Consider the following 17,294-nt stretch of genomic DNA (forward strand, 5'->3'; position numbering starts at 1 on the left):
GACAGGTGGGAAACTGAGGCACAGAGAAACTGAGTGACTTGCCCAAAGTCACACAGAAAGACTGTGGCGGAGCAGTGTATTGTAGCTGGATCTCCCAGATACCAGGCTGATACCCTAACCACTGGACCATCCTTCCCCGCTGGCAATGTCCCTCTCCCGCTCCTGCGTTGGGCAGATCTCCCAATGCCGGAGTGCCCATGAGCCAACCTGCAATGGCATATTTCGGGTACTGGCGCAGGCTCCCTGCTCCCCTCCGCTTGGGGGCAGCAGGGCTGGCAGCAGGGCCCCCTCAGGACTTACCTCAGCCGCAGCGGGTGTGTTTGCTTGGCTGGGGGGGCTTGGCCCAGCGCACCCTCCTTCTTCTGCACTACAGAGTTGTCAGCTGCGCTGGTGACGAGGGTGCCAGAGCAGTGGGTCCTGGGGCGAAGGCCCATCAAGATCAATGGGGCAGCTTCTGCCCTCTCAGCGCTGTTGTTGCAGGCTCAGGCAGATGCTGCTGCATCCCTTACACGTGAGTCACTTCACAGCCCCCGGAGGCCTGGGAACGTAATTTTTTATGGAAGCTGAGACTCTGGCACAGTCCCAAGCGTCCAGGAGCTGGGCCCCAGCCATGAGCATCTAGGCCTGGATCCTCAAAGGGAGTTGGCATTGCAGTGCTCAGTGTCACCACGCCTCACTTCCAGGGGCCTCAGAAACCCTAGGAGTGCCCTGCAATTCCCACAGCCCAAGCGAGGCGCCCAGGGTCCTACACGACAAATAGGGAGAGACAGGCGCTGGGGGGGGGGGCATCCATAGAAGGCCGCACGCTAGGTGGGCACTGCCTCAGCAAGCCAATGGGAGATGCCAACCAGAGAGGTGTGTGCAAAGCCCCGCTTCCCTCACAGAGTTTGGTGCCTAAATGCAGGCTTCAGGGTGGGGCCTATTTCTGCTAGCGACTCACGAGCTGGGGAAAACAGGTGCTCTCCCACCAAACTCATAGTAAGAGAACCAAAAAAAGTGCCACTGTGCCTAAAGAACAAAGTAAAAGAAGCAGTGAGAGGCAAAAAGGCATCCTTTAAAAAGTGGAAGTTAAATCCTAGCGAAGAAAATAGAAAGAAGCAAAAACTCTGGCAAATAAAGTGTAAAATATAATTAGGAAGGCCAAAAAAGAATTTGAAGAACAGCTAGCCAAAGACTCAAAACATAATTGCAAAATTTTTTAAAGTACATCAGAAGCAGGAGGCCTGCTAAACAACCAGTGGGGCCATTGGACAATCGAGGTGCTAAAGGAGCACTCCAGGAAGACAAGGCCATTGCGGAGAAACTAAATGAATTCTTCACAGTGGACGAGAAGCTGGATATGAGTCAGCAGTGTGCCTTTGTTGCCAAGAGGCCTAACGGCACATTGGCCTGCATTAGTATGAGCATTGCCAGCAGATAGAGGGAAGTGATTATTTCCCTCTATTCATCACTGATGAGGCCACATCTGGAGTACTACTTCCGGTTTTGGGCCCCCCACTACAGAAAGGATGTAGACAAATTGGCGAGAGTCCAGCGGAGGGCAACGAAAATGATTAGGGGGCTGGGGCACATGACTTATGAGGAGAGGCTGAGGGAACTGGGCTTATTTAGTCTGCAGAAGAGAAGAGTGAGGGGGGATTTGATAGCAGCCTTCAACTACCTGAAGCGGGGTTCCAAAGAGGATGGAGCTAGGCTGTTCTCAGTGGTGACAGATGACAGAACAAGGAGCAATGGTCTCAAGTTGCAGTGTGGGAGGTCTAGGCTGGATATCAGGAAACACTATTTCACTAGGAGGGTGGTGAAGCACTGGAATGTGCTACCTAGGGAGGTGGTGGAATCTCCATCCTTAGAGGTTTTTAAGGCCCGGCTTGATAAAGCCCTGGCTTGGATGATTTAGTTGGGGTTGGTCCTGTTTTGAGCAGGGGGTTGGACAAGATGACCTCCTGAGGTCTCTTCCAACCCTAACCTTCTATGATTCTATGAACATGATTTGTTGGGGAAGAATTCAACATGGTATTCGTAAAGGGAAATCATGCCTCACTAGTCTACTAGACTACTTTGAGGGGGTCAACAAGCATGTGGACAAGGGGGATCCAGTGGATATAGTGTACTTAGATTTTCAAAAAGCCTTTGACAAGATCCCTCACCAAAGGTTCTTAAGCAAAGTAAGCGGTCATGGGATAACAGGGAAGGTTCTCTCATGGATCGGTAACTGGTTAAAAGATAGGAAACAAAGGGTAGGAATAAATGGTCAGTTTTCAGAATGGAGAGATGTAAATAGTGGTGTCCTCCAGGGGTCTGTACTGGGACCAGTGCTGTTCAGTGTATTCATAAATGATCTGGAAAAAGGGGTAAACAGTGAGGTGGCAAAATTTGCAGCTGATACAAAACTACTTAGAATAGTTACGTCCAGTGCTGACTGTGAAGAGTTACAAAGGGATCTCACAAAACTGGGTGTCTGGGCAACAAAATGGCAGATGAAATTCAATGTTGATAAATGCAAAGTAATGCATATTGGAAAACATAATCCCAGCTATACATATAAAATGATGGGTTCTAAATTAGCTGTTACCACTCAAGAAAGAGATCTTGGAGTCATTGTGAATAGTTATCTGAAAAAATCCACTCAATGTGCAGCAGCAGTCAAAAAAGCGAACAGAATCTTGGGAATCATTAGGAAAAGGTTAGATAATAAAACAGAAAATATCATATTGCCGCTATATAAATCCATGGTACGCCCACAGCGTCAGTACTGCCCCATCTCAAAAATATGTATTGGAATTGGAAAAGGTACAGAAAAGGGCAATAAAAATGCTTAGGGTTATGGAACAGCTTTCATATGAGGAGAGATTAATAAGATTGAGACTTTTCAGCTTGGAAAAGAAACGAAGAAGGGGGGTTATGATAGAGGTCTATAAAATCATGACTGGTTTGAAGAAAGTAAATAAGGAAGTGCTATTTACTCCTTCTCATAACACAAGAACTAGGGGTCATCAAATGAAATTAATAGGCAGCAGGTGTAAAACAAAAGGAAGTATTTCTTCATACAACACACATTCAACCTGTGGAACTCTTTGCTAGAGGATGTTGTGAATGCCAAGACTATAACAGGGGTAAAAAAAAGAACTAGATAAATTCATGGAGAATAGATCCATCAGTGGGTATTAGCCAGGATGGGTAGGCATGGGATCCCTAACCTCTATTTACCAGAAGCTGGGAATGGGCGACAGGGGATGGATCACTTGATGATTGCCTGTTCTGTTCATTCCCTCTCAAGCACCTGGTATTGGCCACTGTCAGAAGACAGGATATTGGGCTAGATGGACCTTGGTCTGACCCAGTATGGCCAGTCTTATTTTCTTAACTCGCGTGCGGGTCCTAAGCTGGTAGTCATGCACAGAGGCTGCCTAACTCCACACAAAAGCAGAGGAGCAGGCGGTGATGCTCCTGCATAACCTTTAGTGCAGCGGTTAGTGCATTCACCCAGGAGCTGGGAGATCCCCCAGTTCAAGGACAGGCAGGGCAGAAAAGGTGGGGGAGTTGCATTGTATGTAAGAGAGCAGTATGACTGCTCAGAGCTCCGGTATGAAACTGCAGAAAAACCTGAGTGTCTCTGGATAACGTTGAGAAGTGTGAGCAACAAGGGTGATGTCGTGGTCGGAGTCTGCTATAGACCACCAGACCAGGGGGATGAGGTGGACGAGGCTTTCTTCCAGCAACTAACAAAAGTTGCTAGATCGCAGGCCCTGGTTCTCATCGGAGACTTTAATCACCCTGATATCTGCTGGGAGAGCAATACAGCGGTGCACAGACAATCCAGGAAGTTTTTGGAAAGTGTAGGGGACAATTTCCTGGTGCAAGTGCTGGAGGAACCAACTAGGGGCAGAGCTTTTCTTGACCTGCTGCTCACAAACCGGGAAGAATTAGTAGGGGAAGCAAAAGTGGATGGGACCCTGGGAGGCAGTGACCATGAGATGGTCGAGTTCAGGATCCTGACACAAGGAAGAAAGGAGAGCAGCAGAATACGGACCCTGGACTTCAGAAAAGCAGACTTTGACTCCCTCAGGGAACTGATGGGCAGGATCCCCTGGGAGAATAACATGAAGGGCAAAGGGGTCCAGGAGAGCTGGCTGTATTTTAAAGAATCCTTATTGCGGTTGCAGGAACAAACCATCCCGACGTGTAGAAAGAATAGTAAATATGGCAGGCGACCAGCTTGGCTTAACAGTGAAATCCTTGCTGACCTTAAACGCAAAAAAGAAGCTGACAAGAAGTGGAAGATTGGACAAATGACCAGGGAGGAGTATAAAAATATTGCTCAGGCATGCAAGAGTGAAATCAGGAAGGCCAAATCGCACTTGGAGTTGCAGCTAGCAAGAGATGTTAAGAGTAACAAGAAGGGTTTCTTCAGGTATGTTAGCAACAAGAAGAAAGTCAAGGAAAGTGTGGGCCCCTTACTGAATGAGGGAGGCAACCTAGTGACAGAGGATGTGGAAAAAGCGAATGTACTCAATGCTTTTTTTGCCTCTGTCTTCACAAACAAGGTCAGCTCCCAGACCGCTGCACTGGGCAGCACAGTATGGGGAGAAGATGACCAGCCCTTTGTGGAGAAAGAAGTGGTTCGGGACTATTTAGAAAAACTGGACGTGCACAAGTCCATGGGGCCGGATGCACTGCATCCGAGGGTGCTAAAGGAGTTGGCGGATGTGATTGCGGAGCCATTGGCCATCATCATTGAAAACTCATGGCGATCGGGGGAGGTCCCGGATGACTGGAAAAAGGCTAATGTAGTGCCCATCTTTAAAAAAGGGAAGAAGGAGGATCCGGGGAACTACAGGCCAGTCAGCCTCACCTCAGTCCCTGGAAAAATCATGGAGCAGGTCCTCAAGGAATCAATTATGAAACACTTAGAGGAGAGGAAAGTGATCAGGAACAGTCAGCATGGATTCACCAAGGGGAAGTCGTGCCTGACTAACCTAATTGCCTTCTATGAGGAGATAACTGGCTCTGTGGATGAGGGGAAAGCAGTGGATGTGTTATTCCTTGACTTTAGCAAAGCTTTTGATACGGTCTCCCATAGTATTCTTGCCGCCAAGTTAAAGAAGTATGGGCTGGATGAATGGACTGTAAGGTGGATAGAAAGCTGGCTAGATCGTCGGGCTCAATGGGTAGTGATCAATGGCTCCATGTCTAGTTGGCAGCCGGTTTCAAGCGGAGTGCCCCAAGGGTCGGTCCTGGGGCCGGTTTTGTTTAATATCTTTATTAATGATCTGGAGGATGGTGTGGACTGCACCCTCAGCAAGTTTGCAGATGACACTAAACTGGGAGGCGTGGTAGATACGCTGAAGGGTAGGGATCAGATACAGAGGGACCTAGACAAATTAGAGGATTGGGCCAAAAGAAACCTGATGAGGTTCAACAAGGACAAGTGCAGAGTCCTGCACTTAGGACGGAAGAATCCTATGCACTGATACAGACTAGGGACCGAATGGCTAGGTAGCAGTTCTGCAGAAAAGGACCTAGGGGTCACAGTGGACGAGAAGTTGGATATGAGTCAGCAGTGTGCTCTTGTTGCCAAGAAGGCTAATGGCATTTTGGGCTGTATAAGTAGGGGCATTGCCAGCAGATCGAGGGACGTGATCGTTCCTCTTTATGAGACATTGGTGAGGCCTCATCTGGAGTACTGTGTCCAGTTTTGGGCCCCACACTACAAGAAGGATGTGGAAATATTGGAAAGAGTCCAGCAGAGGGCAACAAAAATGATTAGGGGTCTGGAGCACATGACTTATTAGGAGAGGCTGAGGGAACGGGGATTGTTTAGTCTCCAGAAGAGAAGAATGAGGGGGGATTTGATAGCTGCTTTCAACTACCTGAGGGGGGGTTCCAAAGAGGATGGAGCTCGGCTGTTCTCAGTGGTGGCAGATGACAGAACAAGGAGTAATGGTCTCAAGTTGCAGTGGGGGAGGTCTAGGTTGGATATTAGGAAACACTATTTCACTAGGAGGGTGGTGAAGCACTGGAATGCGTTACCTCGGGAGGTGGTGTAATCTCCTTCCTTGGAGGTTTTTAAGGCCCGGCTTGACAAAGCCCTGGCTGGGATGATTTAGTTGGGGGTTGGTCCTGCTTTGAGCAGGGGGTTGGACTAGATACCTCCTGAGGTCCCTTCCAACCCAGATATTCTATTCTATGATTCTAAGTCCCTGCTCTACCTGCTGAGGAGAGGGCAGCTGAACAGGGATCTGCCACCTCCCAGGTGCATGCCTAACCAGTGGGCCATAGAGTCATTCTAGCTCTGGCCCAATTCATCTTTCATTCAAGTGGAATAACTTCTATAGGGGAGCTCGAGGGCATCGGAATAGTCTATAGGCCAGTGGTTAGGGCACTCACCTGAAAGCTGGCACATCCCAGCTCTTCATCAGACAGAGGGGGGCTTGTCCTGGGGGTCTCCCATCCAGGGAGAGTATCATGACCCCTGGGTTATAAGCGAGGTTCCCCACCCTCTGGGGCTGCTTTATGTAGGTCTAGGCAGCCTCTGAGCATGCCTACCAGATCGGGCCCAACCCAGGAGTTAGGTGGCCAAATGCCTGTGTTCCCCTACTCTGTAGTTTGCACTGGGGCTTAGGTGGGAGAGGGATGCCCAGAGGGAGGCAGCCATGCACATGCTCAGAGGCAGACACACAGGCCCCTAAGGAACTCTTACTGCAAACACGAAGGCACTGAGTGAGTTTAGGAGCCTACCAGGTTTGGCGGCAGCTGAGTGGGAGTTTTGTGGATTGCAGTGGGGCTTCAAAAGGCACAGGCAAAGCATTTAAACGGACTGAAATCCATTCTTACTCAGCAAAGCACTTAAGTACTTCCCGTTGAAGTGAATGGGATTGAAGCATGTGCTTAAGTACTTTGCTGAATAGAGATGGGAAGGGCCCTGTAAGGCAGTGGTCACCAACCGGTAGATTGCGATCGATGGGTCAATCACGGAGCCTCTGCCAGTCGATCGCAATCTCCGGCCACTAAAAGTCCAGCGCCCCCGTGCCACTCCCGGAAGCAGCTGGCACATCCCTGGGGGTAGGGGTGGGGGTGGGGTCTTTCCACACCGCTCTTGCCTGCAAGCACCTTCCTCGCAGCTCTCATTGGCTGGGAGCTGGGAACTGCAGCCAACAGGAGCTGTGGGGGTGGTGCCTGCAGGAAGGGGCAGCGCGCGGAGCCACGTGCCCCCCCCCCCCCCCCCGAGGCTGCAGGTATGTGGCGGCAGCTTCTGGGAGTGGCGCAGGGCTGGGACAGGCAGAGAGCCTGCCTTAGCCCTGCTGCTCTGCTGCCCGGGAGCCGCCCAGGTAAGCGCCGCCCAGCGAGAGCCTGCACCCCTCCTGCACCCCAACCCCCATCCCTGAACTCCCAGTATCTCCTCCTGCACTCTGAACCCCCTCCTGCACCCCAACCCCCTGCCCCAGGCTCAGCCCGGAGCCCCCTCCCACACTCCGAACCCCTCAGCCTCAGCCCATAGCCCACACCGCCACCCCCTGCCCCACCCCGATGAGAGTGTGGGGGAGGGAAAGTGAGGGAGGGGGGATGGAGTGAGCAGGGCAGGGCCTCGGGGAGGGGGTGGGGCCTCAGGGAAGGGTTGGGGTGGATCCTGGGTTGCTCTTCATTCAAAAGTGATGTTGTGCTTAAGAAGGTTGGATACCACTGCTGTAAGGGGATGCAGTGTAAGCAGGACCACAACCATGAGGGATAGTGTTCAATATGACTATCTAGCTGTATAGTAATAGCAGTCTATAGCTCCATGAAATTACCATTACATTCTGCGGCATGCGGCAGCTTAATCCCCTGGTTTGAAGTTAATGATCTAGCTATTCAGGTTTCCCACAACTTTCAGCACAAGTACCCCAATGTAAAGGTTTGATTTCGCATCCTGGCACATTATGTATTACACTGATGACTGATTCACTTGTCTCCAATGATGACATCACACATTTCATGCAAACTGTCTGTTGTTTTGGCTGAAGGCGAGAGCTGCAGCGTGATTACTTTTTGCTGCCACCCCAGGCCATGATCTCTGTGAAGTGCTCTTCATACCACATCGCCTCCCGGTGTGTGCTGATGGGAGACGCCGCCCACGCTGTGGTACCGTTCTATGGGCAAGGCATGAATGCTGTGAGTTTGCAGTTCCTAATGTCCTGCATCATTTGTGACCAAAAAGCCATTGCTTTTGAGTTCAGACATTTAGCTCCAGTTGGTTCCATTTGCTTGCACAATTGATTGGCTGGCCCTGGGTCTTGCCGGGTTTGAGGCTTGGAGGAGGAGGAGGAGGAGTTGTCTGGGTCTGCATCCACACAAGACTGAGATTCCCTGATAGGCTGAAGGGACCTGTGTGAAGTGGGTTGGGTCTTTCTGCTCCCCATAGAGTCACGCAAGTCTTTAGAGCGAGGCGCCTGTATCTTCAGCTGCTGCTGGATGTCCAGATAGCGGTGTAGGGAAATGCACTTGATCATGCATGCTCAGGCCAGAAGGCTACGTCTTCCCGTTTCAGATAGACTGTCACAGTGCAGGGCAACTGCACCTGAATTTCCCCCCTCTGAGCCAGCCAGCGCACCACTCTTAGACATCTGCTGTTGCCTCTCTTGCATGGAGACCCCTGTCTCTCTCCCTCCTGAGCAGGGTATTTCCAGGTGCCTGCTCCCTGCCTGCACTGTGAATTCCCCTTCCTTTTCTCCTCAGAGGTGGTAAGCAGTGTAATGGCCCCAGTTCAGTTACCGCACAGCTCTTTCTAAGCAAGCACCTTTATTCTTAAGGTAAAAGCATTACAGAGAAAATATATTGAAACAATAGAAGCCCCTACACACATGGTAATAAGCCAACCAGAGATCACCCCCTGTCTCCAACAAGGGCTCTGGATGGTGAACAGTCCTTACTACCTCCCCAGGGGTTTTCCTGTGGTTACAAGTTCATAGCGCCTTTTGCTCAGAACCTGAACACCCAGTTTTATGGGGCAGAAGTCCTTCCTACCCTTCCCCAAGGATTGGGACCCCCCCGTGGGCCAGAGATCTTGTCTATTTGCACGGAAGAATCCCATGCACTGCTACAGGCTGGGGACCGACTGGCTAAGCGGCAGTTCTGCAGAAAAGGACCTGGGGATTATAGTGGACGAGAAGCTGAATATGAGTCAGCAGTGTGCCCTTGTTGCCAAGAAGGCTAACGGCATATTGGGCTGTATTAGTAGGAGCATTGCCAGCAAATTGAGGGAAGTGATTATTCCCCTCTATTCAGCACTGGTGAAGCCACATCTGGAGTATTGCGTCCAGTTTTGGGCCCCCCGCTACAGAAAGGATGTGGACAAATTGGAGAGAGTCCAGCAGAGGGCGACAGAAATGATTAGGGGGCTGGGGCACATGACTTATGAGGAGAGACTGAGGGAACTGGGCTTATTTAGTCTGCAGAAGAAAAGAGTGAGGGGAGATTGGATAGCAGCCTTCAACTACCTGAAGGGGGGTTCCAAAGAGGATGGAGCTCGGCTGTTCTCAGTGGTAGCAGAGGACAGAACAAGGAGTAACGGTCTCAAGTTGCAGTGGGGGAGGTCTAGGTTGGATATTAGGAAACACTATTTCACTAGGAGGGTGGTGAAGCACTGGAATGCGTTACCTCGGGAGGTGGTGTAATCTCCTTCCTTAGAGGTTTTTAAGGCCCGGCTTGACAAAGCCCTGGCTGGGATGATTTAGTTGGGGGTTGGTCCTGCTTTGAGCAGGGGCTTGGACTAGATGACCTCCTGAGGTCTCCTCCAACCCTAATATTCTATGATTCTTCTATGATCAGAGTCGGTTTTAACTCGGGCTGTTTAACTGAAAGTCCTTTCTCTGCCTGTTGGTCCCTGGAGAATCCAGTCTGAACCAGTCTATTTGAGTCTCTCTCCAGGCGGTGGGAGCTCTGTGGAGGTTTGACAACCTGAATGAATTTTCCTAACCCCACCCCCTCACAGTTCTTAGTCCCGGGAGGGGTGTGGTCCCCCTCCCCAAGAGAATTACATACAATCTCTGGCCCACAATGATATATAAACTTCATTCAATAAAGTTGAACTTCATTCAGCACAGTTTGTCCTGCACAGGAGTTGCAGGAAACTGCCCTCTGTCACATGTCTGCATGGCACTGCGCCAGCCTGGGTCCCTGGGGGCGATGGCTATGCACTGAGGTCCCTTGGGAGCTGCAGGTGGAGCAAAGGGGAGCTGTCTGTGTGCTCAGGGGTGTTGCATTTTTGAGTGGGTCTGCCCCACAATTGTGTGCCACACCCCCCCCTCCATAGTAAGGGACTTCTGTCCACCAAGAACACACCCCAACAGAGCGCTGAGCAGAGGCGTTGGGGGGGGCGGTAATGGGGTGATTCTTTGGACCTTCCCCAAAGTTATCTTGCTCTGTGTGGGTGGGCATAGGAGGGAGGGAAGGGAATCTTTAGGTCCTATCCTCCCCCCAGCCCCACTGCCTCCTGCTGCAGCAATGGAGCCCAGCTGTTCATGCAGGCGTCTGTACACACTGCATTTATACAAGCAAGGGTTGGTCAAATAAGCGGGAGCCACAAGGCTGCGGGATCCCAGCCCGGGAAAGTTGTGTGTGTTTATTCTGGTGCTGTTTAGGATGCTGTGTAGCCCTTAACCACGTCACTGTCACTTTGGGCAGTAGATGGGTTACCCCCGCTCTCTACATCGGAGGAAACTGAAGCACAGAGATTAACGTCTCAGATTTGGCTCCATCACAGTAGGGACCACAGTAAAAGTGGTTGATTTTCAAAGGTGCTCTCACTGCAGCTAATGGGCGTTGTGGGTGCTTAGCAACTCTGGGGGAAATAGTGCAGTAATCCCTGTCCTGGAACACATCCGCACCAGGGACAGGGCTAAGGCTGCACGTGCCTAGTCCTGACTTTCCAGTGCGACCCATCGACCAGTCTTAACACAGTGGGTTTTGTATAGAAAAATATATTCGAGTCTCTCTCTGGCATCTCTCTCACTCCCAAAGCTGCTCTCGCTTTCTTCCTCTACCCCTGGGTCCTAGGTGCCCTCTCTCCCCAGCTCTCTCTTTGCCTTGCCCCATGTCTTCAACCTTCTCTTGGTTCTTCTCCCTCCCCGGGCCAAAGGAAGGGGAGCGGGCGCTGTTACTGTGGCTGGGATATCCTCCAGGAGGGCAGGGCTGGGTCTCTTCCTCCAAAAAGTCTTAGGGAGGATTTTCTTGACTTCTCTCTCCTGCCCAGGGTGTAGGGGATGCATCAACTCGTCCCCACTGGTCCTGCAGCACCCTGCATCGGCATCAACCTCCTTTGGAGCCAGGCTCATCCCTCCTCCTCTGAGAAAGGGAGGGGCCAGCCAGAGAGCAGGTTCAGAGCCCCCTGCTGCTGCCCCAGGCCATTAAGGTACCTCTACACAGCCAGCTCCCCACCTCCCCTCAGAACTGCGGCCACGCGTCTCAGAGCCCAGGCTAAGCGACTCTGGCTCATGGGGCTTGCCCTGTGGGCTAGAAAGAACAGTGTAGATGTCTGGCCTCAGGGTGGAGTCCGGGCTCTGGTATTGGGTGAGGGGGGCGGGTTTCAGGCCCTGGGCTCCAGCCCAAGCCCACACATCTACACTGCTATTTTTAACCCTGCAGCACAAGCCCCGTGAGTCTAAGCCAGTGGACCAGGCTCTGAGACTCGCTGCCGTGGTTTTTTTTTTTTTGCTGTGTAGACGTACCCTGAGCAGCCACTAAACCTGTTTAGCCCGGGCAGCAGGTCTAGCCCAGGCCAGTGCTCCTGCCTGCCAACCCCAGTTTAGGAGCAATCAGGCTTTTGCTGCCAGCTATTTTCCCTTTATTGTGTCTTCCAGGGATTTGAAGACTGCCTGGTCTTCGATGAGTTAATGGACCAGTTCCACAATGATCTCAGTGAGTAAATCCCTGGCATGGCAAACAGACCTGGGTGGGAACTCCGGGCAGTTTGATCTGACATCAGTCACCAAATGGGTGCTCTCAGGGATGGCCCCTGACCTACCCAGAAGATCAAGGGAGACACTTACTGTGAGGGACAGTCAGGAATTAACCATTTGGCCAGGAGGCTCCTCGGGTATCTAATTATCCCCAGGAAGGGGCACATGGCGCTAGATGTGCCAAAGCCTCCCACCTCTTCAGCCTTCCCCAGGTTCATCTCCCCTCTCACTCCTATCGCCCCTTCCCCTTGCCCCGGTGGGCTGGCAGCAGCACGCCTTCCTTGGAGCCATTCTGCGTTCCTTGCCGACGCCCCCCATATCCCCTGTGCTCATGCGTGGTCTGTTGGAAGGCGCAGGAAGCAAGTCAAGCGAGGCAGGACAAGAAGACAGGCTAGGGGACGGGGAGACAAGGCCAGACAAGACTCATTGCAGAGAGAAGAGCTTCGTGCCAGCCCTGGGCCCCAGCAGCCTCCCCACCACCAGCACAGCACCGCAGCAGCTTCCCGTTAGCCTTTGGGAACTGCATGGTGCTCGCAGCTGGGGATGAGCCAGTGCCCACAGGGCTAATGGAGCAGGCAGTCTGCAGAGGCTGGAGCTGATCCAGCTGTTGGGTTGCAGTCCTTTGGCTGGCGTTCGGTCTAGCCACCTCCTGAGAGGTCGGCTCAGTCGAGCGACGGGCACTCGTGCCGTGTGCCCTGGGGAGAAGTGCATGCACCATGGAACGCCCCACTCCCTGGCTTGGAACGCGGCACGCTCCCTCCCACAGGAGGAGCTGGGAGAGGGACCAGGACAGAAGGCAGGAGCCAGGGAGCAGACTGGAGGCTAACTGGTATGGAACTGATCCCTCTTCCCCAGGTGCCTGCCTGCCCGAGTTCTCCCGGCTGCGGGTGCCCGACGACCATGCCATTTCCGATCTAGCCATGTACAACTACAGCGAGGTAAGAGAGCAGAGCAGTGCTGTGCGTGCAGATGCTCTACGCGAGGTGCCCGTGAGCAGTCCTGGGTGCAGGCAAAGCCCTCGGGGGAAGAAGAAAGGGAGCTCCAGCAGCTGAGCTGTTTTAGTAACCTGGCCAATTGTGCTGAAATGTGTGTGCGCACACACGCAGGGCTGGACTTACACCTTACGCGCCCCTAGGCACAGCATCTTCAGCGCCCCCCCGCCGACAGCTGACCTTGTGTTTGCCGTAAAAAACAAAACTTTTCACTCTTAGGCGCCCCTAGGCACGTGCCTACTGTGCCTCATTGGCAATCCGGCCCTGCGCACATGCTGTTTCAAGTGGCAGGTCGGCTGTGCCCTTACCGTGGTCAGAGAGATGTCCCGTGTCTGTTTTGTTGCAGTGACATGGTTCTGATATTGTCCTCTGCCACTACAAACTTAGAGCTGGGGGGAGGGAAATAATAACTCCCAGCAAGAAAACCCCTTGCCCCCCATTCTCTTACAGGCGTGCACACTCGCACACACAAACACACGCACACACACACACGCGTGCACACCCAGGAGCCCTTTACCAGTCCCTGACTTCCCAGCACCTTTGCTGAAGTGAACGGGAAAGTGGAGATTTAAGGTTTCCAAGCCCAGCTCAGAGCAGCCTTTCCCCAGCTGTGCAGGAACGGGCTGGGAGAGGTGCGGGGGGCAGATTTCCAGAGAGCTGAGATGCTTTGGGTCATGCCCAGGACTCGAAGGTTGGCTACAGGAGGCAGCCGTCCCCTCCTCACTCTACAACTGCATATTACCTGACCAGGAGTGCAAATCCCCTCCCCACATACACTGCGAGGGCCTGAGGGCGGGATCGGAGAGGCAGGGGTGTGATCCGTTACTGTCCAGCAGCCACACACACACATTGGAGTTACTCCCTTACACCACTTTCCGAATGTCTGGCTGCCCAAGTGCCACAAATCGTCACCCCTTTCGTTCAGTCAGTGCGTGGCCTGTGTGGAGACCAGCCCTGCTAACTAATGTAAATAGACATCAAATGTGCTGCTCTGAGTTCCCAGCGCCTCCTTTGACTCTGTTCTCTGGATTCCTGTGGCACCCAGATGGCACAACCAGCTCAGGCTCTGGATTGGGACAAGTGCTGTACGCACCCAGAGGGACAGGCCCTGCTCCGAAGAGCTTGCAGGCTAGGGGCTAGACACCAGGGGCATGTTATGCCATTTGAAGCTAAGATGTGAATTTAAAGCACTCTAGCTATACTGGTCCAATCCCCCTCCCACAGGGGGACACTTTTATTCTTGTCTAGAAGGGGCTTTTTTCCGTTTAAATGATGTCTCTTTGGAAGGGGTTTAAGCTAAATAAAAAAAGACACTTTTATTCTGGCCTCAGGAGTCCTCACTGGAGGAGGTGGTGGTGGATTTATACTGGGGTAACTATAATTATACTGGTCTAACTGGTAAAACAATCCTGTGTAGACAAGACAGACACAGGCCGGGAGGGGAAACAGGAACAGGCGGGGAAGTGGCTTGTCCAGGGTCACCCAGCTCTCCTGACTCGCACTCCAGTGCTCTACCCACTGGGCCATGCCACTTCTCATCTGTACATTGTTTTGGCCTCGTGACTTGTCAGTCACTTCGCCCCATCCCGTATCTGTTTGTGGCAGAGCACAGCGAGACTTTGGCCTACGAGTGCCTTTAAACTGACCCCAGTGCAAACTGCTAATACAGTGGGAGACTCTGCTCCAGGCAGTGACTGCCAGGACATGTCTACACTACATGGTTAACCTGGCTTCTTGCCTTAAACCCAGCAAAACCTCTGAGCTGGGTTGGGAGGTGGTTCCCACCAGCTACCCGGACTGGCTGAGGGCAGTGGCTTAGAGTCAAGCGCTGCGTTAACTCGGGCTAGAACCCACCACTTTGCAGCGAGGACACAGGCCAAATCACTCGAGTGCTGCTGGGCTCCCAGGCCTTCCCACAAGCCCCTGCCACAGCACAGACAAGTTTTTCTGCAGTTGCCAGGGAAAGACTCCTAGGGTGTCTCAGTGCAAAGAACCATGGGATATGCCCTCAAACACACACAGGTGGGTGCAGAAATGGTGAGGCCACAGGAATCCGAGTCAGGCTTTCCTGTGGGGATGCTCACGCCCAGGCTCGGCTAGCCAGGGTGCTCAGACCTGGACAGTGTGGTCCTAGCCGTAGTGGTAGGAAGTGAGAGCCCTGAGTGGCCGAAGAGGATGAGAGCAAGTAGCCACAGCATGGGGGTAAAAATCCCCACAGGCACCACCTTTTAAACTCAGCGCTTTGTTCCAGATGCGTGCACATGTTAATTCCAAGTGGTTCATTTTCCGCAAGTACGTGGACAACTTTCTTCACTGGCTCATGCCGTCCACCATTATCCCGTTATACACAATGGTAAGGCCTTCTTCTCTGTCCCCTGCCTGCTCTCCCTTCCCCCCCGGCGTAGTCTCTGCTCACCCCAAAGGGCTGACTATCTTTGCACTCTGGCGCAGGTCACGTTCACCAGAATACGCTACCACGAGGCGCGGCAGCGCTGGAAATGGCAGAACAAGGTGAGTGAGAATTGGAGCCAATTTTCACTGACCCAGACATTCAGAGCGTCTCATGCCCTCCCCCTTTGCCCTCCTCAGATGATAGAAGCAGGTGTCCCTGCCACTGGTAGGTACTTTTCCCAGCCCCTTCTGGCTGCGCTGGCCTGCCGTCCTGGGCAGCAGCACCGCTTGCCCTTGGCTCGAGACACCCCTGGCTGTGAATCTGCATTGCCAGAGCCGAAACTGAGTCAGAGCTTCCTGAGAAAGCAGCATGGTGAAGCTCCCGTCTCAGCGGGCTGTTCCCCCAGCCCCAGGCTGCGGATTGGTCATTTCCCAGAACCCTAATGCAGGGAGCTGTGCCACTCTGCACAGAGAGCACGTGTCTTGCCCCGGTTCCTGCAAGGAGCAGACACTGGTTCAGCCCCATTCCAGCTCTGCTCCCTGCAGTGTCTCCCCACGGCTCAGCGTCGCACATTTGTACTGGGTGCATCATGTCCCCCGCCCGTAACTAGTGCACTAGGGGATAACAGTCAACTAATGGAGGTGCTCCTTTCGCTCAGCTGGTCTGTGCTAGTGGTGTTGAAAGTCCTGCTGACAATGGGGGAGGGGTTATTATGCTAGCAAGTGAGGACAATTGAGTAAAATGCCAAAGAGCCCTTCAGAAACGGAGATTCTCAGGTTGTTTTTACTCTACTGGAAGTTCATGCAGAACAGCTGAGGGGGGTGGGGCGAGGGACGGACAGTGGGAAAGGGCCACTGGGGAGGTGGCCTGCTTCAGCTTTCCACACCATTGACTTGTGCATGGCGGCTCTACCTCTTGCTGGGAGAGAGCAAATGACGGGCAGGAAACTGCCCTCTGGGTTTGGTGCTATGGTAGCTGTGGGCTTAAGCCCCACCTGCCAGCATGAATACAGGCCTTCAGCGTGCAGCCCTTTCAGCCCAGTCCCCCTTGTCTGACTTTATCACAAGCATGCCCCCAAAGACGCCTTTCCACCCCGGCATACCTCCCGGCCTGTGAACTTAGGCCACTCACATGGGCAGTGGGTAGGGCAGGCTCTGCCTCCCCAAACAGCCAGATGTGGCTCCACCCACATTCTGCCCCAGGGCCATGCTGCTCACCTTCCCGGGTCTGTGGGGGCTGCGGCAGCATCATGCGCTCTCCCTCCTGGGGCTGTGGGGGCTGCAGGCACTAGCCAGCCTGGGGCAGAGGCCGGCGGCCACAGTGGGGGGGCTCTGGGTTCTGGGGTGCATGGAAGGGGGGGGCTGGGGGCTAGCCTTCCCCAGCCAGCGGTTCATGTGCCACCCATGGCCAGTCATTGGGCCGAGCGTAGGTGGCCTGTCTGACAAAATCCTTTCTGGCTAGTGACACAAAGTGATCGGCATGGCTAGCATCTGCCAACCCTGGAGAATACCTGTGACAGGAGGCTCCGCTCACTGCCAGGATGGCACCTCCTCCTGGCCACTCTGCGGAATAGCTCATCAGGTCAACGCCCCTTCCTGCGGTTCCATGCCACTCTGTCCCTCTCTGCCAGCGTGCAGCCCTCTCTTGCTCCACAAGCTGCTGCTGCCTCTCCGTGACGCAACCTCCGGCCAGCTCACTATATGCGTTGTCCCCTTCCGGGTCACCAGAGTCTCACTCCCTAGCAATCTCAGGCAGTCTTCCCATTCACTGCCCCCTGGGGCCACACCTCAGTGCCTGGCCAGGAACCTGGACCTGCCCCCTGCTCCAGCATCTGGCTCCGGGACCCTCTAGCCACCAGCCAAGGTCTGGTCCCTCCTGGATCTCATGGCCTTTCCCTGAGCTCTCTTCTCACATTTGGTGCCAGCCCCAGCACTCCCTCCTCCTGGGGAGCAACTGCAAGCTACCTGTCTCCACAGC

The 17,294-nt window shown here is 53.3% G+C and overlaps 1 protein-coding gene across 1 annotated transcript in view; it reads left to right on the forward strand.

The window, feature by feature from the left end:
* Positions 1–17,294, forward strand: part of KMO (kynurenine 3-monooxygenase) — a 42,384-nt gene that overhangs the window by 23,904 nt on the left and 1,186 nt on the right. The window contains exons 10-14 of the mRNA XM_065413611.1: positions 8,001–8,148; positions 11,835–11,892; positions 12,789–12,871; positions 15,177–15,278; positions 15,377–15,436. Coding sequence (XP_065269683.1) covers positions 8,001–8,148; positions 11,835–11,892; positions 12,789–12,871; positions 15,177–15,278; positions 15,377–15,436 — 451 coding nt within the window. The remainder of the gene's footprint in view (positions 1–8,000; positions 8,149–11,834; positions 11,893–12,788; positions 12,872–15,176; positions 15,279–15,376; positions 15,437–17,294) is intronic.

The sequence above is a fragment of the Emys orbicularis genome, chromosome 11, assembly GCF_028017835.1.
Source record: "Emys orbicularis isolate rEmyOrb1 chromosome 11, rEmyOrb1.hap1, whole genome shotgun sequence".
NCBI lineage: Eukaryota > Metazoa > Chordata > Testudines > Emydidae > Emys > Emys orbicularis.